We start from the raw sequence: 25,066 nt of genomic DNA on the forward strand, positions 1-25,066 counted from the left end.
TACCAAACCAGCAGAAAGCAGTACACAGTGAGGGCAGCACAGGGGATTTTATTCTCAGAATGTGGTACACATTTTGTTGCCAACCAAGAGAAAGTCCAAATGACACAATCAGGAAACCAGGGCCCACGAGGCCTCTAGCCAACACCGTGCATACTGTGTTTTATATTTTATTTAAAAAAATTGTCTAAGCCCTATATTCCGAGAGTTTAAGTGGTGGTATTCTAGTGCTTTTACAAGGTGTAACTATTTGCTCCCTCTTTCTCTCTCTCTCCTTCTCTCCCTCTCTTTTTGTGAGTTGCCAGTTGAGTCCTTGGCATAAAATTGCACTAATCTGGTAAAAGTATATTACTTGGCAATCAATCATATGTTCCCAAAAGTACCAATACAGAGAAGGCAGGTGCTGACCCTGCATGAACACCCAAAGGGTTGAAGTTCAACAATTTTTATATTAACTACTTGGAAATTATGTTTTCTCAGTGGGAAGATCTCTAGTCCTGCCTACAGTGATCTATGGTGAATAACATTGTCCAAATAATAACACAAGTCCTAATCACTATGTTCAGTGACCAGGAAAGGGCAGAGGTGGGGGGCTCGGGCTCGGTGAATGAATTTGGAATTGTCATTTTTGGTACCAGAAGTGCATTATACTGCTCTGACTTGGAAGGGAAACTCTATACCTACTCATGTAAAAGATAACTGGGGAGACTTTCTATCAGCTTGACCACGGGTGGCTCCTGCAGTGGGGCACTGAAGCACCTTTCTCTGAAACAAGTGTGCATTCAAAATCATGTACACACACACACATGTTTCTCCTAATTCATTTTGGGGGGCACTTTTACTACTTTAAAAGTAGTTAATTAATAAAATGTTAATTAATAAAAACTAAACTCTGGTCTGTCTGTATTATTCAAAAGTTCTCCAGATGAGTTTCAAATTATTCAAATTCAATTGTAAAAATTGTAATAGGTCAGAGCAGATTTTCTTTTATTATTTTTGTTATAAAAACGTCCAGATGTACCCACCAGCAGAGAGTACTGGAATTCATTTCCATGCCCATCTCTCAGAATCAATACTTATCAAGATTTTACCCCCTTTGCTTCATTTTTCTTTTTCTTTCTCCTTCTTTCCTTCCTCCCTTCCTCCCTTTTTTCTTCTTTCTTTCCTTCTCCCTTCCTCCTTTCCTTTCTTTCTCCTTCCTTTTTTACTTCTTTCCTTGCTTGCGTCCATTCTTCCTTTTTTCCTTTCTCTCTCTTCTTATTTCCTTTTCAAATATTTTGAAGGGAATTCAGATTTTTGCCATTTTACCTCTGCACACTAAGAGTGCATCACAACAAATAAGGTCAATTTATTACAAAGCTACAATGTTGTTATCAAATCTCCCAAAGTAATAGTAATGCATTAATATCATTTAAACTCCATTTCTGAAGGTTTTAAGGGTTAAAATCTGGTAACCATGAATATAGCAGTGGGAGCGGGGTGAAGGGAAGGAAATGAGGACGTTCTGGGGTCTCAGGAAACTAGCTGAGAGAGCAATCGATGGTGGAGGACAGATGAAGATAAAGGGGACAAAGGGCAGGCTCTGATGCCCACGAGCGACTGCGGTCCAGGAGGAGAGACAGGTCCAACGTGGTGGAAGTGGGGTGTGGAGCCCGGCAGCTGGGGGTCCGCTGTGCTTGTAGGAAAATAGAGGAACAAGCAGGAGGAGAGAGGAGAGAAAGGAACTACTTTTTATCTGGCTTACTTGATCACCATTTGTGTATGAAGAGTGTAGGTGAGTTGGGTTTTGTATAAGGATATTGCCCAGGTTCCTAAAGACTATGATTAAAGCACAGGTAAGGAAGAACATGGAAATATGTCTCAAACACTCATATTCTAAGCAGTATATCACTATATATGGCTTTCTGGCTTCAAGCTTGTGAGGAGTTTACATTTGGGGGAGTTTTATACATTGTCTCATCCTCCAAGATCACCACTTTTAGACTGTGCAATAATACCACAAAAAGTATACCTATAGTGAAATGATTCTTTATTGCCCCTTGCTCATGGCCACCATGATCATTTAAGAGACAATCAAATGATTTACTATGCCCCCCCTCCAAAATACAACGTGGAGAAGCTTCTTTATTTTCATTTTAAGGTTTCCCACTCAGATTTTAAGGATCAAAAGACATTTGATTAACTAGTGCTTATGTCTATCTAAAACATGTACATTTTCTTCCTTCTGACGATGGCAGAAATTCTACCGTCAGAAAAGTAGAAAATGTGCGGCTGAGATGGGACTTCTCACAGCAGCGCAGTCACAGTGGCAGAGGTGACTGACAGAGCTTTGCCCAGAGCAGAGCTTGATTTCAAAGGTTCACCCAATTAGAGAGATGGGACTTGATCTCTTTCTAGATGTGTATCAAGTGCTCTTCCCATTTTGTTCTAAGGCCAAGTAGCCAGAGTTGAAATCAACATTTGGCAGACACTGAATATCATCATCATGAAATGGACTTCAAAGATTTAGCAATAAACCTAAAATGTCATTCTTGAAATGTAATTATGATTCAGCTCAATTTTTAAAACAATGAACAGTCAAAAAAATTTAATGAGCTGAATTATAACGCAGAAATAAAACTTTCTCAGCACTGATACTTCAGAATTTTGATACTAAATAGATACTCAATTTCAGCTGAGGTCAGTAGAGCGGCCAGGTATTTTTGGCCATCTCTCCCATACAGGGTGCCAGTTAACTAAGAGAAGACTACAAAGAACAGACTTTTAAAAGACATTCTTATAAATTTTCTTATATGATTCATGGGGGAAAAATAAGTTTAGGGACCTCATTTTTCTCATGTCTTTCTTCTTTTATCCACTATCTTTATATTCTTTGTTAAGTTTGAATTGAAGATGAACTACCTGGGATATCTTTGTACATGACTTTTTTTTGGTTTTTCCTTTTCATAGAATGTTGAAGTGATAAAGTTGACATTTTACTTTTAGTTTATCTTCTAATGATATGAAATGTTTACAAATTAGACATTCTTAAAACCCTTGTGTCCTAAAATGGAATTAAATATAGCTCTAAAAGATTATATTGGAAAGTGTTATGAATGATAGCTTACTAGACAATCTTATAGAGAGTAGAATTATAATATTCTTTTAATTTAATCTTTTATAAATATTTGTTGACTCAAAATGATATAATACCCCTAAAGATTTATATAGCCATAGCATTTCTTAATGTTCATATTAAATTCAGTCTATTTCTTTCATTAACTACTTTATAGTATTTAATCATTGTTTTGTGCATAAAATTAACAGAACTCACAAATTTCAATAGTTACTGCAACATTCTAATTTTGCAATAATAAGGATGCATTTATACTATAGAATTTTAACATATTTAGCACATAAGAAGAATTTCACTAAAAATTATATGTGGAATGCTTGCCCGTATTTGAAAGTGAATATTCATACATTAATAACAAATTCAAAATAAATTGTGTCCTGTTTATGTTCTCAATACTGTTACACTGATTGGATCTAGAGATCATCAGCAACATCACAAGATCACTGTTCACACACAAGTTCAGGAGCACCAGAAATGTATAGCCACTTAGCTATTCCGTTTTCTAAAGACCGAAGCTGAAACTGAAGCCAAATACAAGACTTGAGCTGAATACTTGTGCCAAAGCTCAACTTTGTTACATCTCTTCCCTATATCAAACATGAAGTCAGGATCTTTTAGACCAAGGTCTAAAAGAAAAGGGTCAAGGGCTTCAGAAACTCAAAGATTCTACACATCTGACATTTTTTTCTATTTACCATTATGTGTCCTAATTATTTCCTGTAATCATCTCTGTGTCTTGAATTTTTAAGAAATATAGGACACGTATGCCAGTAAAACTCATGGCAGGGTGATTGTAAAAATTCAATTAAGTCTGTTACTGGTACCAAGAACCCAAGAGTAGTGATGAAGTGAAAACAAAAGCACCATGTCTGGGTGGAGGGGACACTTCATTTATACCATTAACGTATTTACCTTAAGATGTTGGGATCATGTGAGCGGGCAATGCAAAAATCTCAAACCTAAGCTTTTAAGGATAATGATTCCTTTGTTGATTTCTTCTTTTACAATACAATCACATTTGGGTGTAGAAAACTTTTAGGAAATCTCAAGTGTTTTGATACCCTCCACATTATAATTCATAGAATCTGCTTATTACAGCACCTTTCCATTGCTGTAATAACCTATAATCCCTAAAAGCAGTGAGGACAGAAGAGTGAGCAGTAGACAAAACCTTCACCACCTGCTTAGAAGCATTTGTCCTCAACAGTCCTCCAAAGTTCTTATCTTCCTCTTACGATCTTTAGTTTATTCTGACATCCAGTTCCAGCCAGCTTACCCTTGAAAACGCTCCTCTAGACTAGGGTTTGAAAGTATTAGGTAAACCGTGCAGATCCAGATAGTTCCTCCCTCATGCATATATATAAGAACCAAGATTCTATATATGCCACATAGTAAAAATGGCACCCTTGCCCCTAATCACAAAGGGACATGCTAACGTGTGTTAAGAAAAAGGGGAATGCTATTATGGGTATCAAACTGGTAAGTTGTGTTCACTACTTAAAGTAGATCTCTGTCCTTGTGTTGGTCCTCCTGTCCTGTGTGAGTGCCACCTCATCTGAAACAATGTTTACTACATGCTCACCGTATGCCAGGAATGACTCTTCATATGACTCAGAATAAAAAGATGACTAAGAGTTAGATACTTCCCTTAAGAGTCCAGTAGAGGGCCTTGTACAGAGTGGGAACTCAATTGTTTCATAAGTGAAAAAATTAATTAATTACAGGAGTTTGTAAGTTCTTTTATGATTTATGTTTATTTGGAAGTTTCAGGTCATAACTAAGTCAACAAAATGAAATTAATTTTGAAAAAAGAAGGCACATTACTCCTATGTCCTATTGATCAGGTCATTGAAAAATAAAATTATTTTAACTCATTCATTTTTTACAATTTTTTTGCATATTTAAAGATACCCAGGTAACAATATGCAGTGAAAATTTGCTTTTGGGTCTACTATACAAAAATGTGTGTGTGTGTATGTGTTTTCATAGAGCCACCCAAGCATTCAGCCCTTATATACTTACGTTCCTCACTTTGACCAAAAGAAGCTAGAAAATGGCAAAATTAAAGACAAAGGCTTACCCACCTTTAGGTTTGACTTACTTTTATTTATTCCATGATAGGGGAGATGAAACTGCAATTAATAATAATGTCATCTATCTTATCAAACTAGGAACTACCAACAAGGAATCCTTAAAAACACCTCCAAAACCACCAACAATAGTTTCTTCATTAACCACAACAGTTAAAGATGAAGATGAGTAATGCTTTGTTTTGCCACCTTTTTTTAATGTGTATAGTTCACATACCATAATAGTCACCTTTTTAAAGTATATGATTCAGTGGGTTTTAGTATATTCACAAGATTGTGCAACCATCACCGCTATCTAATTCCAGAACATTTTCATCCCCCCAAGAAGAAACCCTGCATCTATCACCAGTCCCTCCCCATTTACCCTTCCCCCCAATTCTTAGAAACCACTAGCCTACTTTGTGTCTCTATAGATTTATTTACCTATTCTAGAGATTTCACATAAATAGAATCATATGATATGTGATCTTTTGTGTCTGGCTTCTTTCACTTAGCATAATGTTTTTAGGTTCAACCATGCTATAACATGTATCTGTAGTTCATTCTTTTTTATGACTGAATAATATTTCATTGTGTGGCTATACCACATTTTACTTATCTGTTTCTTAATTGATGGACATTTGAGTTGTTTCTGTTTTTTTGCCTGTTGTAAATAATGCTGCTAAGAACATTCATGTACAAGTTTTCAGGTACCCATGTGTTTTCATTTCTCTTGAGTATTTTCAAAAATTAATAAACAGAAACCTCAGTTAAATAGAGTTGATGCACCAAGAGGGGGAGCTCTCACACCTTGGGACAACAGTGGGACAATAGCTGAGCTCAATAGAAAGAAGACTCCTTTTCTTTCCTGGCAAGGAGTCAGCCAATACAAAGCCATGGACTCTTTGTTCATTGTTGCCCTCCCAACTTCTTTTTCCCCCTCTATAAAAGTGTTCTTCTTCCCTTGTCATGGGGGAACTTGCATGTTTGCAGACCTTGAATTGCAATTCTCTTCTGATCCCAAATAAACACATCTTTGTTGGAGAAATATTTAGCAGTCTGTTTGTTTCCGTTTAGATTTCCTATTTCTTCCTGACTCAGTTTTGGTAGTTGATGCATTTGGGGTGTTAAAGTACTCTACTATTGTGTTGCTGTCAGTTTCTCCTTTACATTTGATAATATTTGCTTTATATATTTTGGTGCTCCTATATTGAGTGCATATATATTTACAATTATTTTATCTTTTTGTGGATTGATCCCTTAATCATTATGTAAAGTCCTTCTTCATCTTTTGCTACGGTCTTTGTCTGTTACGAGTATTGCTACACCAGCTTTCTTTTCATTTGCATTTACATTGAATACTTTTTCCGTTCTCTCATTTTCAATCTATATGTGTCTTTAAATCTGAAGTGAATCTCTTGTAGGCAGCATAAATGTTGGTCTTATTATTTTTGTTTTTTAATCCAATCAGCCACTCTATGTCTTTTGAGTGGAACATTTAGTTCATTTACATTTAAAGTAATTATTGATAGGTGTGTATGTATTTTCATTTTGTTAATTGTTTTCTGGTTCTTTTTTGTTTTTTTTCTTCTTCTTTTGCTCTTTTCCTTATGATTTGATGACAATATTTGGTGTTTTGTTTGGATTTTTTTTCTTTTGTTTGTTTGTAACTATTATAGATGTTTGGTTTGTGATTACCAGGAAGTTTTTATATAACAACATAAATATATATATATATATATATATATATATATGTGTGTATATATATATATATTTAATGTTTTTGACATCAACTTTTACATCTTTTTGTTTGGGGTATCCCTTAAATACCTATTGTTGGTATAATGATTTTACTACTTTGTCTTTTAACCTTCCTACTAGCTTTATAAGTGGTTGATCTACTTTTCCTGTATGTTTGCCTCTGTCATCTCCTTTCTGAACTCAAGATCTGGTAGACATAGAGGTCTAGTTTGTTGTTTGTTCTTCCAGAAGAGTTCTCTTCTTCTTTTACTTGGGAGTGGTTCCTTAGCTTCTTCATTTCACTTGTATTTCTCTAACTCTATGAATTTAGGAGTAACAGTTACCTACTGTGATCTCGAGGAGCTGTTTGTTCGTGGAAACGTCCCTGAATAGACTGTGTGCATCTATTTTGTTGTGAGAGCTGTTTTCAGTCTGAATGCCTGCCACGACTTTCCTCCATGTGTGCTGGCTGCTATCCCCTTGACGGGGGCTGTGACTGGTGTTGTGACCAGAGCCTGCACTGGAGGTTGCGTGGGGCCTCCTCTTTGCTCTGTGGCTGTCACAGCTCTGTCAGGGGCCAGGTCTGCTCCCCAGCTGTCAGAGTAGAAGCCCCCAGGTCCGTTTCTGAGTTGGGATCTGTGGTAGGCAGGACTAGAGGGCTTCTGCGGGGAGAGGGGCCGCTGGGTGTTCCCCCACAGGAGCTGTCCTCCGGGAAGTGCCCTCTGCGGTATCACCTGCCCCCTGTTATGCCGGCTCACAGAGCTGATTAGCAGTCGGGCTTTTGTGATCAGACCACACCCTGTGGTCTCACAGAAAAGGAGGTTTCTGTGGCAGCGTTGCACCCCACCCTTCACGAGAACGCATTAACAATGGGGCCTTTGTGGCAAGCAGTGCCCCGTGGGTATGCTTGCCTTTACCAAGGAGATTTCTACTTTCATAATTCTCCTATTTCTGGCTGTGGTCTTTTCTACTTCACTTAGAGAAAGAAGTCCCGTCTTGTAGCGCTGGTTTAGTGGTGCTGAACTCTTTGCTTCTGCTTGTCTGTAAAACTACCTCTTCTTCAAATCAGAATGATGGGTTTGCCAGTTAGATTATTCTTGGATGTAGATTTTTTTTTTCCTTTCATTACCTTGAATATATCATGTCACTCTCTTCTGGCCTACAAAAATTCTGCTGAAAAGTCAGCTCATAGGCTTATGGGAGTTCTCTTCTACATAACTAGTTGCTTTTCTTTTGATGCTTTTAAGATTCTCTCCTTATCTTTAATATTTGCCATTTTAATTATAATGTTTCTTGGTGTAAACCTCTTCAAGTTCATCTTGTTTGGGATTCTCTGTACTTCCTGGACCTGAATATATGTTTCCTTTCCCAGGTTAGGGAAGTTTTCAGCTACTATTTCTCCAAAGGCATTCTCTGCTTCTTTCTCTCTTGCTTCTCCTTCTAGGACACCTATAATGTGAATGTTTGTCTGCTTGATCTTGTCCTAAAGGTCTCTTAAGCTGTCTTCATTTTTTAAGATTCTTTTTTCCTTTTTGTGTTCAACTTGGGTGATTTTCACTGCTTTGTCTTTCAGCTCTCTGGCCCCTTTCGCTGAATCATCTAATTTACTGGCGATTCCTTCTAGTGTCTTTTTTATTTCAGTTCTTGTGTTCTTCAGCTCTGTTTGACTCATCTTCTTATTTTCTAACTCTTTGTTAAACTTCTCACTGTGTTCATTCATTCTTCTTCCAGGTTCATTGAGCATCCTTGTAATTGTTACCTTGAGCTCTTTGTCGTGTATGTTGCTTATCTACATTTTATTTTGTTCTTCTATGGTTTTGTCTTGTTCCTTCTTTTGGAACACATTCCTTTCTCTCTTCATTTTGCCTAATTCTCTGTTTATTTCTGTGCATTATTTATGTAGGTTGGTTATGTTTCCCAATCTTTGAGAAGTGGCCTTATATAGGAGACGTGCTGTGGGGCTCAGCGGCACACCCACCTCTGCTCACCAGGGCTGTCATGCTGTAAGGGTACCCCAGTGTTGACTGTGTAGGCCCCTCTGTTGTGGTGGAGCTTACCACTGTGGGCGCACCGGCAGGCGGAGCTGGCCCCCAGCCGGGTTGGCTGCCAGGCCCTAACTCGTGTGGTGCCTGCCTGGCCTGCTGGTGGGTAAAGCCAGGTTCCATTATGACTGGTTGTGTGACACAGAGGGTCCCAGGGCTAGTGCCTGCCTGCTGGTCGGCAAGACCAGGTCCAGGTGTGGCTGGCTGTACAACCTGGGGATTCCCAGGGCTGGTGACAGGCTGTTGGTAGGTGGGATGGGGTCCCAGAGCAGCTGGCTGCAGAGCTCCAAGGGTCTGGGGGTTGGTTCCTGCCCGATGGTGAGTGGGCAAGCCCTTGACACTTAAAGGCTAGAGGGAGGACTCCAAAATTGTGCTTGGCAGCACCAGTGTCCTCGTGGCAGACAAGGCAGAATGAGCTCCCCAAAATGTTTGCTGCCAGCATCAGTGTTCCCAGAGGAAGGTCCCGTTGCTTCTTGCCTCTCTGTGAGGCTCTCCAAGATCAGCAAGTGGGTCTGACCCAGGTGCCTTTCAAATTACTGCCCCTGTGCTGTGAAATTTTACATGTGCCCTCTAAGAGTAGAGTGTGTTTCCTACAGCCTTCTGGCTCTCCCTTGCACAAGCCCAGCTGGCCTTCAAAGCCAGGTGCTCTGGGGGCTCACGGTTCTGGGAGTGCAGGACCCGCAGGCGGGGGAGCCCGACGTGGAAGTCAGACTTGCTCCCTGGGGAGAACCTCTGGAACTGTGATTATCCTTGGGGCTGGGGGTCTTGACTGTATTGCATCTCCACCCCTCCTACCGCGCCTGTTGTGCTTCCTTCTTTGTATCTTTAGTTGTGGAAAATCTTTTCTGCTAGTCTTCAGGTAATTTTCACAGATAGTTTCTCTGTAAATAGTTGTAATTTTGCTGTACTATGAGCAGAAGTGAGCTCAGGGTCTTCCTACTTCATCATCTTGCCCACACCTCAGACTGTATTATCATTTTTTTAAGATTATTTTAAAATCATTATTTTAAAATAGGAAAACTCAGTTTCAGAGAGGTTAAATGACTTAACAAAAAAGCACAAAATTCATAATAACAATTTGGAATTTGAAAGCTGGTCCTTTAATTTCAATTTTTTTCCCCAATGAACAAGTTCACAATCACCTATTTCTTAAGCATTCCGTATTATTATTTTAGTCTCAATTACTACACTTGGCTATTAAATAGTAAGCCCCTCAGGTATTAATGAGCCTTACATGGCATTTTTTTCTTCCTACACAAAATAGTCACAGAATTCTGTAATTTTTGCCTTTTTTACCTTTTTTGGTACATGTTCTTGTTCTTTCCCCGCTTTTAGGCTATACTTTTGGTGAGATTGCCAGCCTGCTATGAATGGTTATTTCTTTGAAGTTGCTCCTTTAAGTGGAAAACACATACACACACACACACACACACACACACACACACACACACACACACACCAAATTTGTTAGAATTGTGTTTATAAAAGAGTAAATAAGTCCAGGTGAAAAGTGATGCTCTTAAGCAGAGCGTAGAAATACTATTAGCACACGAATTTCACAATAACAATAGATCTGCTGTCTACTCTGATGTTGTTCATCTTGTGTGGACAGGCAAGGTCTGATTTTAGAACTCTCATTATTAAGGCAATTGTTGACTAAAATTGTTTGTAATTAGCAGAGATGTTTCCTCCTAAGGTCTCCTAAGGTCTCTTGAGAAAGTCCAGAGTGTGCATATAGCAAACAGACATTGAACCCTGCCCGGTTGGAAGCAGTGTGGTGGTGATGTGTGAGGGTGGACTTCTACCCGCCTCTCCCCATTTCTCTCTCTTACCAGTAAAGACTGTCTGTGAGGCTTCCCCACGGAGCCCTTAGGGCTTTAGTAGCACAGTTAAAGTTTCCTGCAATAAGTCATTATTTTGTTTATCATAAACATATCATATTCATAGTAAAATAAAAACTGTGTATTCTACAACTGGATAACAAACAAAGCTACTCTTTTTCACTCACCTCCTGAGCTGGGAATAACTTCATTGGCAACTGTGAACTACAGTTTTCAAACGGGGCAGCTCAAATGTTTGAGAAGCTTTTAACATCCCCGTAAGCATTATGCTGATTTTTCATGTGTCGGACCTGATAGGTAAATAAGTAAACAGATCTGAGAAAATAAAGAAGCAACTCCTACCAGGATTTGCTCTGGCTCCAGGAAACACCATTAAAATAGACTTTAAGGAAGTAGAAAGTCAACATCTATCTGTTAGTGAAGTCTCTAAGAAAGAACAAAGGGATTAAAAAAGAAAGCCCAAATTACTACCTTGCTCTGAATCACCAAATCCCCCAACCCACTTGATTTGGGGTATATAATGCAAAAAGCCACTCTAAGTGCAAGTCTAAGTTTATTCCTGACCTGGAATCAGTCCCAGGTTCCTATATGAACTTACCTTGGTGAACTGGGCTAGAAGATCGATACATCTGGAGACACCTAGACACCCTACTAGACCAGGCATAGCCAGCAAGGAGCTCTCAGTGGTCCTCTCCAGCCTACTTTCCTGGGATTAAACCCAAGTCCTAGATGGTCTTGCAAGGTGTAGGAAATTGCTAAACACACAATTCCAAGGGGCCCTTAATTCCTACTTTAATCCACCCTCTAAATAATATGGAAACGAAAGGGACATATAAAGTTTACGTAGAAATGAAACTTTCTCCTCTTCTTGTCTCCGCTGAAAGCTCTGGCCCTACTCCACCTGCATTCCTTCCCCACCACCATTTTGTTCTCTTCAGAATCTTTGGGGATCCCATGATAGTCTGGTTTCATTATCTGAGGTCCTCTTCCTTAGGAATGAGTACTGGAGGAGATGCAATCTTACCTTCTCTGAATTGTTCAGGCATTTAGCCTACATTCCTTCACATCTTTATTTTTTCCCTTGGGCTTTGCATTTAAACTTAATTGTATTCTGGGGTATTGCTTTTCACTCCAAGGGAGGCATTTGGAAGAATCTGAGCAAACCTTAAGAACCTTCTTTTCCAGTCTTTACCACTACTTTGACACATCCCTCTAGGGCCATTGGTTTAGGCTCCTCACAATCTCTCCATGGGCTCTTTAATATTATCTCAGAAGTCACTTAAATGAATCCGGATATTAATTAAGTTCATCCCAGATTACCCTCATTGTCATGGGTACAGAATTCCTATGAAGCACTGGTCTATAAAATGATCCCTGAAAATGGAGTTACTTGGGCAGTTGTTTTAGAAAATACTATCCTCCTAGGGGTTTTATAATGCACAATAACATTTTTTTTAATCTCGGTAATCCTAACATAAAGATATCCATTTGACATTTAAAAAGTTTATGCATATCCAAATAATTTGACTATAAAAACATTTTTTAAAAACATAACCAAATAGTGTGCCACAGTACTAGTATTCTGTAGCGTATTTTTTAGTAAATGTTAACTTTGTCAAAAAGTCACTTACCCCATATTCTATTTCTGAAAACAAAGTGATCACACAAGAAGCTTTTGCTGTGTGCATTAGATAAAATAATACTGTAAGTCAAATCATAATTTCAAAGGGTAAAGTTGCTTAATCCTCTTCCCTGCACAATTTAATCCTCTATATACTCTCCCTTTCAAGTCAATCTGTTGTAAATACATCTTAAATTCCTCATATAATTAATATCCACATTTGTTGCTTACTCCCTAAAATTTAACTTCCCAAAAGATACAAAATGAATCTCACATGGATAATTCCAAGACCAATTACAAAACAGCCCATATTCTTCACACTCATTCTGCTTGGTTCTGGCCAGTGTTTCTCACTTAAGGCTATGGTTGGAATGAAGATCTCTTCTCTTCACTTATACTCTGGTACTGATGCAACTTTCTTAAGCATCTCTTGTGTTAGATTCTCCTTATTACAAGTCAAATATGATTTTAAAATTCCTTATATGAGTTTGGGATTAACAGATACACATTACTATATATAAAATAGATAAACAACAAGGACCTGCTATATAGCACAGGGAACTATATTCAATTTCTTATAATAACATGACGGAAAAGAATCTGAAAAAAATATATACATATGTATGTATATGTATAACTGAATCATTTTGCGGTACACTTGAAATTAACATTGTAAATCAACTACACTTCAATAAAAAACAATTTTTTAAAATCAAGAAAATGAAAAAAGAACATAAATTTCAAAAACACAGGTCCTAAAAGTAAAGCCAATGTTATCTTGATGCTGAAATTTAAATTAGTATTTCTCAAGCAAAATAATGTATGTCAACCTAATACATGTATTATTACCCAGATTTCCAGTACAATTCACACCTGTAGACTAAAGCAGACACATGGTGTTATCTAGGAGAAAATAGCCGGACAGAAAAACTGAAAGAGAGCAAACCATACGGACTTAAAGAACAGCTTTAAGATTGGTTTCCTTTTTCTCTGAGGTGTCGATCACTTCTTGGCAGGAGTCCAGAATCTACTATGTATGAACTCTAAGTGCAGCTGGGAACATTTTTCCAATAAGATGTTAACACAAGACTGTAGTTCTCATATCTTAATAAATGTCCTTCACGCATTTTCTTTCCTCCTCAGACTAGGATTTGAAACATTCAGTGTACCAGTGAAATTTGAAAAGCTATGGCTGTGGCAGCATTGGTTGCTACATTTTTCACTCTATTCATCTTTTACTCTATTCATCTTTCATTCTATTTTATTTTCATGGTCTATCATGTCTATTTCTCAATATTTTGATTACTTTCTAAGCATTTTCATCTCCTTCTGTTGTCTAGTTGACGGTGTATAATTGACAACATGTCCTTAATTGAGCGAGGGCTCTAATTCTACCCTCATTTGTGAAGTATATTCCATAGTAAAAATAGCTAATCCTCCAAGCAAAATCTTTGGCATTGTATCTCCAGATATTCCATCATTCTGCTCTGCTCTTTAGTGTAGTTTTGTAGTCTGGCACTTCCCCACATCTTTCTTAGTTATATACTCTTTTTTTCCGTCACTAAGACGGTTGAGCCTGCTTTATATTAGAAAATTCTTTAGGCCATCAGGATAGCTTGTATATGGTTTCCAATTTTAGTTCAAGCAGAAGAATTCTTCTCTGAAGATTTCTAAAGAACTGTTCTGATATTTCTAAGCACATATTCTTGAAGTTCCAGTGAGAAGCAAAATCTTTATCCCCACAGGTTCTTTCATCCCCAGATTTTGAGTTTCTGCACCTTTCCCATTTCCATGCTATTACAAACAGCAATTTCTGCTTTCCTGCTGCAGTAAGACATTTTTTTACTTCCTCAAGTGTTTCCATCTCAATTTAACACTTCAAGATTCCTGTGAAGTTTGTGCCCATTTCCGCTTATTCTTCCTCCTATGTGGTGTTAATGCTATAGCCTATATTCAAATTTATTCACTTTTTTTAGTACACTGATTCCTAAAGGCTTTTTTGCCTGAAGACATATTTACCCACTGTCTATGAGGTCTTCTTCCAAACTGTTGCTTTCTCCAGAATGAATCTCTCAACTGCACTAAGAATTTGCATTGCACTGTAGATGCTTGTTGCCATAGAATGAAAGCTGATTGGCACTTCTGACAGACACAAGTCATCAGGCTTCCAAACCTCTTCGTGATAGTAATCTATTAAACTGGTTTCCCCCATCTCCAGCCAACATCGTATCTAGCTAACACTAAGCATTTTCCTTACCCTTTTCATACTAACTCAGTGTTTCCCATATTAGACTTTGAAAAGACCAAAGGGCTTTAATCATTTTGTTTTTATAATATCTGTGCTTAATCTTATTTCAATGTTATTTTTGAAAACTTAGCTTATCTTTGTTGTTAAATTTCCTTTTTTCCCCCAAGAAAATGAACTAAGTATAATTTAAAGTTTATTCTATTTATTTCCTGTTGTCTCTTTCCTCTTAGCTATTCCACCTACCTGAAAATTCTCTCCCAGACAGCATGGGAACCATGGTACCATCTTCAACTACTACCACTTCCTTACCACCACCCCCTTTCTAGGGTAGCTGAGTAATTAGGCTTTGTATCAGAAAGGCTTGGCTCTCTCCTGTGGGAAAATTATTTAACTCTGCTGAGTCATACATAAAATTATGATCATAATTATTACTTACTTCATAGAATTACTGTTATGATCAAATGAAATAACCTATAGCAGGCATGTAGAAGAGTCTAATGTCCTTCCATTTTTAAAAAATGTAATTAACTGACTCACCAAAAGGCAGACATCAAAACATTGGATTTCTGTATCTTGATCAGAAGACTTTAAGTGACTAATCTTCAAGTTGTACCTGGATGTTTATATTAATATTAATGAGACTATCTAGTGATTGATTATACTCCTGATAGCTATTCATTCTTTTTACATAATTAGGAACCACAACCAAAGGTGTCATGACGACTGAAGCCAATATTACAAATACAACAGTGAGAAAATGTCCACTTTCAACTGTTGCTTCAACATTACAAAGTTCCCACCCCAAGAGTAAGTATAAGAATTTGTGCTGAAATGTTAAACTGGTATATTGGGTAGAACCACACTCAGAACGTTTTCCAACCCACAGCTACCAAAGAACCATGCCTCACTTATATTCTTTCCTAGTCTCTACCAAATGGAACACCCATTTGGCATCTTTGCTTTGTACAGTGATACTCTATTCCTCCATAGCCACAAATGAGTGGATGGCAAAGAGGATCAATCCAAGACTGGGCAGTAATCTATGATATCATCTGGCACAAAAAGGTGAGCTTGCTTAAAAATTAGACAGTTTGATGAAATGGGAAAATTCTTAGAAATAAACAAATTGCTAAAACTGATCCAAGAAGACAGGAAAAGACCTAAAACAATTTACGATTCTGTATTAGAAATTTAAAATGGTTGCATGAAGAAAACTCTAAGCAAGATGACTTCATGTGTGAATTTTATAAAAATAGTCTCAAAAGAAATAATACCAATTCTTCTCAAACTCTTTTGGGATGTAGAGAAAACTTTGCACAAATAATTATCTGGGGCCAGTATATACCTTAATTATCTGGGGCCAGTATCTACCTTAAAAGCTAGAAAAGAATGAAAAGAGAAACCAAATAAAGAAAACTACAGAGCAATATCTTTCATGAATGCAGATGCAAATATCCTTAATAAAATATTAGAAAAAATTAGGCATATGAAAAGGGATATAAAGCATGAGCAAGTGGGATTTTTTTCCAGGAATGCAAGGTTGGTTTAACATATGAAAATCAAGTAATGTAATACATCATATTAATAGAATCAGTAGATGAAGAAAAAGCATTTGACAAAATATAACACCCACCCGTTCTTTAAACTCTCAATGAACTAGAAATAAAATAAAACTTCCTCAAATTGATAAAGGATATCTATTTAAAAATATACAGCAGATTTCATACTTAATAGTGAAAGATGTAATACTTTTCCCTTAAGATCTGGAAATATGTCCACTCTCATCAGTTCTATTTAAAATTATAGCCAGAGGTTCTAGACAGTACAATAAAGTAATAGATAGGTAGATGGATGGATAGATAGAGATACAGCCGTTCATCCAAATTGGAAAGGAAGAAATAGAAGTGTTTTTCTCAGCAGACTACATCATTGTCTGTATAGAAAACCTGAAGATTTCACAGTAAACTACTGCAACTAATAAAGAGTATTCTATATCACAAGATACAAGCTATGCAAAAATAAGTCATATTTCTGTATGTTAGTAATGGCAATCCAAAAATAAAATTAAAGAAATAATTCTATTCATAATAGCATCAGATAGAGTAAAATATTTGAGAGTAAATTTAACAATAAAAATGCATGATTTGTACACTGAGCTATTCTACACTTCTGTGAGGGAAAAATTAAATATCTAAACAGAAATTTCTGAGTTGGTGAATATATGGTGATTTGAGGAGAGTGGTGTACCAGGAGAGGGCGTGAGAGCTCTATGTCTTTTCTCCATACCTTGCCCAGTGCATCTCTTCTATCTGGCTGTTCCTGAGTTATATCCTTTTACAATAAACAAGTGATCTAATAAGGTAAGTGAGATTGAATTATCAGGAAAGATTTGTCCCCATCAGTAGGGCTGGTGAGTACTAGAAGTAACAACTTGGCATGTCTGACTCCTCGCCCTGTTTTCTTTATTGCACACTGCCACCTCCCAGGGCTTTTTGTCCTAGGTCAGATAGTCACATGAGCATAACTGAACTGAGTAAGACTCATCAGTGGTACGTGGTACATCATCTGGAGGGCTCTGGTGGGTGTCTAGGACCTCAGGAAGGACACTGGTCACTGGGTTAGGTTTCAGGCAAGAGGAGCCAAAGAACTATGGAACCCTCAAAGCCAAAGCAGAGCTGAGCCCCTTCTGATCACATGCTCTGGACTTTCACAATGTGGAGCCTGGCAGCAGAGCACATCTGGGAGATGTGGTGAGTGTGAGTCGTCATGCCAGATGTGGCAGAGCAGTGAGGAGAAGGCAATTTGTGCCCTTTTAATGTGATACACGCAGAATTTACATAATACATGTATTTTAGCATTATGTGAAAAGACCACTTGTTCATCTTAGTGATTCAGATAAGCCCATTAAGGATCAAAATAGAAAAATTTTCACTAGTACAGTTACATCTGGTACTTGAGCAAAGAAATCAGAATTTAAAACTTTCCTGCCAGGGGAAAGTGCTAAAGAGATGCAAAAAATGACATCATTTTGATTCTGACTTTAGTCACACAAAGCCATTTCAAGAGTTCATAGGAAAGAGGGAATTGTGAGGAGGGGGAAAAAGTAGAATGTGAGTGCTGTTGCCACTGTATGTTTAAAAATTTTAAAAGTCATGTGATGAATGTTTTGAACATTTGCTTCCTTAAGTTTTACATTATAATAATCTTTCATCAATTTTCATAACAAATTTGTTTGTTTCTAAGTATATAAGATTAAACAAAGACAGAAATAGACAAAAATTAAATGCAAACAGAAATACTTCACCTAGCCATATATCAAATTGTTAATAAAGCACACAAAAATAAAAAAAAAAGAATCCAAGTACTTTAAACAACACAGTCCTAACTGCACACCCTCCTCAGTAGGACAGATAAAGAAAGGGAGAGAAAAGAAAAGCACTGCAAAGAAATCATGAAATTCACTTGATGAATTTGTTTCATTGAAATGGATGTAACAACTCTAAGTACTTGGTTCTACAAAACTGAAAAAAAAAAAACCACTTTGATGTGTTCTTAAAGTGAAAAAGGGAGATACAAAGGCCGAATAGGGGAAGGAAAAAAACACTGCATAATCAGATTGAAATCGAAGGCAGTGGCATAAACTTGATTAAAATACAAACATATGTTTAACATTGCAAATAATAAACAAACAAACACACAAACAAACAAACAGACGTGTTCATGGATTGGAAGACTTGATATTTTAAGACAGTAATTCTTTCCAAATTGATCATAATAGATAATACAGAATGCAATCCCTGTTAAAATACCAGCAAGTTTTATTTTTCTAGAAATTGATAAGCCAATCCTAAAACATACGTGAAAATGAAAATGACCTAGAATAGCCAAAACACTTTTGAAAAAGAACAAAATTGGAAGACCCAAGCACAGCCAATTTCAAACTTTACTCTAAAGCTACAATAATCAAAACAGCATGTGATGAGTTCATGAATATTAATAACAGCATTATTCATAATAGTCAAACACTGGAAATAATCCAAATGTCCACTGACTGGTGAAATGGAATATCCCATTGGATTTTCCACTTGAAATGCATTTGTAGTATTCCAAATGGGTTAGCCATATAATGGAATACTATTCAGCAATGTAATGGAACAAAATATCTGTACATGCTGTAACAGTATGAACTCAAAAACGTGTTCAGTGAAAGAAGCCTTGCACAAAATACAACATATATGATTCCATTTAAGTGAAATATTCAGAAAAGATGTTTCTGTAGGGACAGAAAGCAGGTGAGTGGTTGCCCACAGCTGGCAATAGGGCTGGGGATTGACCACAGAAAGGCTCAAGGGAGTTTTCTGTGTTGAAGAAAATGTTCTAAAACTAGATTACAGTGATGCTTACACAACTCTATAAATCTACTAAATATTAATGGGTTGTATACTTAAAATGAGTGAATTAAGTGGTGAGTTTCCAAATAAAGATTTGTTTAAAAACAAACAAAAAGAAAATGTTGGTCTAGGCCAATCAAATTTCCTTTCTGGGTAATCTGAACTAGAAAACCCAGAACAAACCAAGCAAGTGATAAGCAGTGGGGAACCAAAGTAGCAAGGTGTCAGTAAAGTGAATCTGAGACAGCCGCGGGGATTCCTGCGCATGCCTGTGACACAAGGAGGCAGGTGTTATGAGTAAGTAGAGTCGGTAGAAAAGAATGGAGAGAGACCACGTGGGGAAGTGGAGAGACCCCAAGAGCAAGCCTGAGTTGTTTATGGGAGACAGAGAGAGTGGCAGAACCTAGAAATCCCATGATTCCTGACACTTTTCCAGTTCCAGTCCACATGTATCTTCACAGCAAGCACTTCCCCTATTCTGGCCTCTGTGATTTGAAGTAATCTGTCCTTTTAGTCAAAATATCCTGATTAGAAAAGCTAGTAATTTTCTATAACAGCCTTATCAGATCCTGTTCCTTATAAATAATGGATGTATTTGGGGGATACCCTTAGTCCTTAATAAGAAGCAACTACAGGTGACTCATAGTCTCCGAGTCTCTTCTTGGGAGACCTCCAAGGTCGAAGGAGACAGCAGGTGGGAAGTGTGGATGTCCAAGACCTACTCTTGTCTAGAAACACATCAGGAGCATCCATTTCCCTGCTTCTTACTGTAATCATCTTAGGCACGACATAAGGAAGGTTATCCAGAAGAGGTCTAATTTCACACCATAATTGTAAACTATTAATTTTATTTAGTTAGTCACCACACAGAGGAACTTGAAGAGCAGGGTCATTTCTCCTTCAAGTGAAGAACATTTCCTTGTGGAAGTGTATTGGGCTCTGATCAGTAGAACCCATTTTGCAGGCAATAAATGTCTGAAAGTCACCTTTAACAAACCAAAACCTCATCCATCTCATAATATGGTTGTCCCCAATACAAACAAGAATAAAAGTGAATATGTGTCTTCAAAATGTGTAGCAGATGAAGATTAAATTCAAATAATTTGTACTCTGTCGTAATACCCACCCATTCAGTGCCTGATGAGGAAAATGTCAAAGACCACAGTTTATTAAAATTAACATTGATACAGAAGTCTGTGGTCACTCCCATGGGTCATTTAAAATTCCTAATTCTGCCTTGATTCATGTAATAAAATGCTGTCTGTGTCTCCTTTCTGGGGACTATTGTATTTATTTTGCTTCTAAACACAGTTTGAAGTGACTTTCTTCCAAGTAGTTTAAAAAGATACACTCACAGTGCCATTTCTTGAAAAATGAAATACCTTGAAAAGCAATGAAAGAAGGGTATTTACTACCCTTTGCATTTGCCTTTTGATTAAGCAGTTCTGTACTAAGTCCTTAGATATTTTGTCAAGCTCATTCTTTGGGCAGCCATTCCTCCCTAGATCTCCCTCGTTCCTCAAGGTGCTTACTGCTTAGCATGAACCCCACTTCGTATAATGGGTTTGCACACATTTCCATCTGCACACGATGAAACTAAGAGCTGGCCCAGGTTGCTGTTTAGCAAGACAATGCTCCCTTTCCATCTCTACCCCTCACACACATAAACATTCAGAATTAGTGGAGCCAACACAGGGGAGACAGAAGGAGAACAAAACAATCTATTGGCAGGAGAAGATTGAACAGCTGAAGAAGCATCTCCATCTTAAACTTATGGGCAATGAGTCCTTGGATAGGGACTGTTAGATAAAGGCATTCTGGGTACACGTCCTCCAATGCAGGCCTGATCTGGAGTAGAGAAGAGTTAGTAAGGTTTATTGCTTTACTCCCTAGGGAGGTGGAATGTAGATCAAAAAAGAAGCATGTCCTCAAAACATTTCTAATTGTTTCCGATTCTCTTACAATTGTGGGTATTTCTCCTGTTTGACTTTTTTATTCTGCCCATAGAAGACAAATTCCTAGAATACTAGAATATTTAAGATAAAAATCTTCATTAATTCAGTGATTTGACTTTATAAAGAATGAGGGTCCTTTGAATTAACTAATAATTGCTCTTTCTCCCTTTGGTGAATTCTGACCACGCTGGGGAAAGAATGTGGAATAAGGTGAAAGGTAGAAGACAAACTGAGATGGACAAGTGTCAGTACGTAACCTTATTAAGGGACGGGGGTAAAAATACCTTTCCACACCAGAGCTTCTGCCACCACAGTGTATACAATGTTACAGGCTTAGAATCTAAAGGGGAAATCTGACTTTTTTTTTTTTAACATTTTTTTATTGATTTATAATCGGAAATCTGACTTTTGTTCAGCAGAAATGAGAAACATTTATAAGTAATCAGCTGTTTATTTAGTCAGAGTTAATAACATTTATATGTTATAAATAGTTTATCATACATGTTCCCTTTTTGCATAGTTTATCCTAGTTTAGTATGGAAAGTTTTTTATAGAAAAAATATAAGTAATTGTACAATAACCAAATAGCCTCTTCAGATATACTACTGGCTGAACATGAGAATGACCTCCGCCCACGCCTGTGCTTTTCAAGGCAACACACCCTTCCTAAAAAAAAAAAAAAAAAGCCAAGAGGAAGTTAGCTTACTGGTTATGAACAATGATTCTGAAATCAGATAGCGTAGGTTCAAATAATAGCACAGCCATTTATTTGGACCGTGGCCTTTGGTAAGCAACTGAACTTCTCTGTGCCTCAGTTTCCCCATCTGTAAAATCATTATAATAAAGTTACACCCTTACAGGATTCTTGAGAAGATTAAAAGAGATAAAAGCATATAAAGCTTAACACAGCATCTGGAAAGTAAACAATGAATTTTAGCTGTTATTTTATTAATATAATCCTTTACAAAAGCCAGGCAAAGTTGGTGTTTATGATACTTGTTTCACAAATAAGGAAACAGGTTCAGAAAGACTAAAGGACTTGGCCAAGGTTAAATTAAAAGATGAAATCTGAACCCTGTTTGTCTGGCCCCCAGCCCCATAAACATCACTGTCCCATACTTGTTCTCATCACAAGTATTTTACATAAAGTATCCTAAAGGAATTAGAAAACAACTAGCTTTTAAGTGGGTCCGTCATATGTTCAACAAGTAGGAGTTCAATAAATATAACACAAGGGATTGACAACTGACTACCTGACTGAATAATAAACCTGTGATTCTAACCAGTGGGTATCTCTCGTTGTTGGCCACCATGGCAGATTTATCGTGTGTTTTGTTCATCCTGTCCTCCTCGTGTGTACGGTCCTTTCTTCTTCCCCTTGTCCTTCAAATTCTATACAATCACCAAGAGCCTCTCTACAAGATACTACCTCAGTATTTCCCACAACTTAATGAGTGTTGCCAGATATGTGTACCATTTGTACTATTACTTACTTAGTATTTTCTTTAAATTGATGCACTTTCTATTTTTAAATTTATTTGAAAAGGAAACCATCATAAATGAAAAACCAATTTTGCATGGCGTAAATAGCAGCTATAAAATCACTTTGATGTAAGCAAAATAAAATAAAATTCTAGCTAGATTTTGTTTCTGGCCAAAGGCTCTGAGTGTGAGGCTTGCTTGTCCTTGTTTAAAAAATAAATCAAATACTTCCCTGGCAGGGGACATACCAGGAATATGAAGGTGGTTTTCTCCAGGGGAGGGGGGCGGGGGAGCTCATCCATTTGCACTCTGGATATGCTGACCCCTGTGATTTCCCCAAATGTGGGAAACTTGGCTGCATCATTTGTGGTTGTGGGGAACTGTGTTTGCATTTCCCCTGTAGGGGGACAAAGATAAGCACCAATTAGGTATTAATGACATAGTTGCATCAAATTGAAATTTTGAAACTTCTTCATTGAAGAAAGTAAATTAAAAAAAAAAAAAGCTGGAAAGAAATCACTTTCTCACTGAATGTTATTTAATGCCACGTCCCAGTACTGCCTTATAGACTCTCACACAATGCTATGCCTCTCATCCTTTGGAAAACACCAATTTATCTGATCGCCAGTCTTTTGTGAATGGCACTATTTATCTATGGCATTTATTTGAGAACTTAATTACAATGCTTCTTATATGATATTTAATTGTATAATTTCCCGTAGGGAGACATAAGAGGAATCCTCAGGATAATGACGTCTTAGTCACAAATCATAGTTTAGCCAAGCCAGAAATAATCTCACATACAATGACTCAGTCAATGCTTTATTTTGGGAAAATGATAAGGAAAATTTGAATTGGTCATAGTAAGTTATTTTTATGTAAATCAGTAAAGAATTATATATGGGCACGGCTGTTTATATTTTCTCTCCTAGGCCTGTTAATGATGAATCATGTTCTATGTGTGTAACTACATACGGCTATATATATAGCTAGAAGCACGGTGGCCTTTGTAAGATAAGACTATTTAGCAAAGTTATTTGTTGTATTATTGCTTAAGCTTTCTGTTTTAAAAGCTAATAGTCTAAGCCAAGTTTAGTTTTGGATTAAACTGTGGATTAAAGTTTAACATTTTGAAGTTCATTTGCATTTCATAAGGCTTCAGTTTCATATTAGAGAGTCAAACTCAGCAGAGATTTTAAGTTGCCAACCCATTGAGACTAGGTTAACAGAATGCACTACCATCATTTGCTATTTGACTTCAAAGTAGTATGCCATATGAAAACACTTTATTATCTTCAAAAACACTTTATTATCTTAAAAAAATATATCCTGGGTTTTAGAAAAAATTACATATAATATATATATATAATATATATATATATTCCAATATTGATTAAAGATTTGCAGAATTTTGTCCTCCAAATAACAATATATTTATTCAAATGTAAAAGCCTGGACCTCTTTAAGTCTCAATATAAGAGTCCTGTATCAGTATAAGTTACTTTTTTAATATTCAGCTATGTCTTTAAGGCATAATTATTTTTCTTTTATGCAATGTCCTTCTAAATTAATTATGCATTTTTGAAGGATGAAAAAAATGCAAAAAAGGATTGTCAGAAGGTTTCATCCAATATGAGTTTAATTTTTTTTCTTTCTCAATAAAGTCTATCAGCAAGAAAGTTTATGACCTGATATTAAAAGCAGAGAAACAACGAGTTTTGATCTCATTTGTATTCTAATCCTCTGACCACTGATAAATATTTTAACTTCATCTTCCAAATATAGCATTATGCCATGTTCACAAGCATTTTAACTAGTTATCAAAAGTAGGAATTAAGGAATTAATTACAAACGCCTTCCACTCAGATAGTTTATTGGAAGGGAAATCTGTCTATTTCAGTAAAAGAGGACATACCTTAGAACCAACAGACCTGAATTACAATCATGGCCCTCCTATTGAAAAAGTAGCTTTGCTTCTTTCGGCTAATATTTGCCAACCTGCAAAGTGGAAATAATGCCATCTTTCTTGTAGACATCAGCAGTTAAACTGATCATAAGAATTGCTTTAAAAATGGTAGCTATTATTATCCAGCTAGTAATTTTAACTAAGGCATTCATTGTCCCTTAAAAACTGAATTCGAATACGTAGAATTAGTTTTATTTCTATTATTGTTACTTTCTATTGGTATTCTTTCATTCCCTGTGTTTCACTAGCGACCTGACGTGAGGCACTGCAAGTGCAGCTGAGTAAAACACGAAATCTCTGTCCTCCTGGGGTTACATTCTGGCAACACATGTTTTAAAAAAAGAAATGCCACTGGAGTGATAAAAGTACTGTTGAGCGAATGAAGCAGAGTGGTCTACTAGTGTGGAGGGAGATGAGGGCCAACTTCAGATGAGGCGGTTGGAGAAGGCTTCTCTGAGGGCTGCTCACAAAAGGCGGGAGGGGCCTGACAGGACAGCACTGAGGCCCGGGAAGAGCCAGCAGAGAAACCGGGGGCAGGAGGAGCCCCGGGACGTTCATCTACCACAGAAAGGCCAAGCAGGGCGAAATGGCTGGAGGTA

The 25,066-nt window shown here is 37.2% G+C and overlaps 1 protein-coding gene, 1 long non-coding RNA gene and 1 pseudogene across 11 annotated transcripts in view; 2 read left to right on the plus strand and 1 right to left on the minus strand.

Annotated features, from left to right (window-relative positions):
- The window catches only part of LOC123616481 (uncharacterized), a 126,094-nt gene that overhangs the window by 45,229 nt on the left and 55,799 nt on the right, over positions 1-25,066 (minus strand). The window lies entirely within an intron of this gene.
- Positions 1-25,066, plus strand: part of EMCN (endomucin) — a 90,867-nt gene that overhangs the window by 34,617 nt on the left and 31,184 nt on the right. For all 10 annotated transcript variants that reach the window (XM_045515738.2, XM_045515734.2, XM_045515732.2 and 7 more), the window contains one exon: positions 15,370-15,480. In XM_045515738.2, coding sequence (XP_045371694.2) covers positions 15,370-15,480 — 111 coding nt within the window. The remainder of the gene's footprint in view (positions 1-15,369; positions 15,481-25,066) is intronic.
- On the plus strand, positions 22,726-22,902 carry LOC123616509 (U1 spliceosomal RNA; annotated as a pseudogene).

The sequence above is a fragment of the Camelus bactrianus genome, chromosome 2 (genome assembly GCF_048773025.1).
Source record: "Camelus bactrianus isolate YW-2024 breed Bactrian camel chromosome 2, ASM4877302v1, whole genome shotgun sequence".
NCBI lineage: Eukaryota > Metazoa > Chordata > Mammalia > Artiodactyla > Camelidae > Camelus > Camelus bactrianus.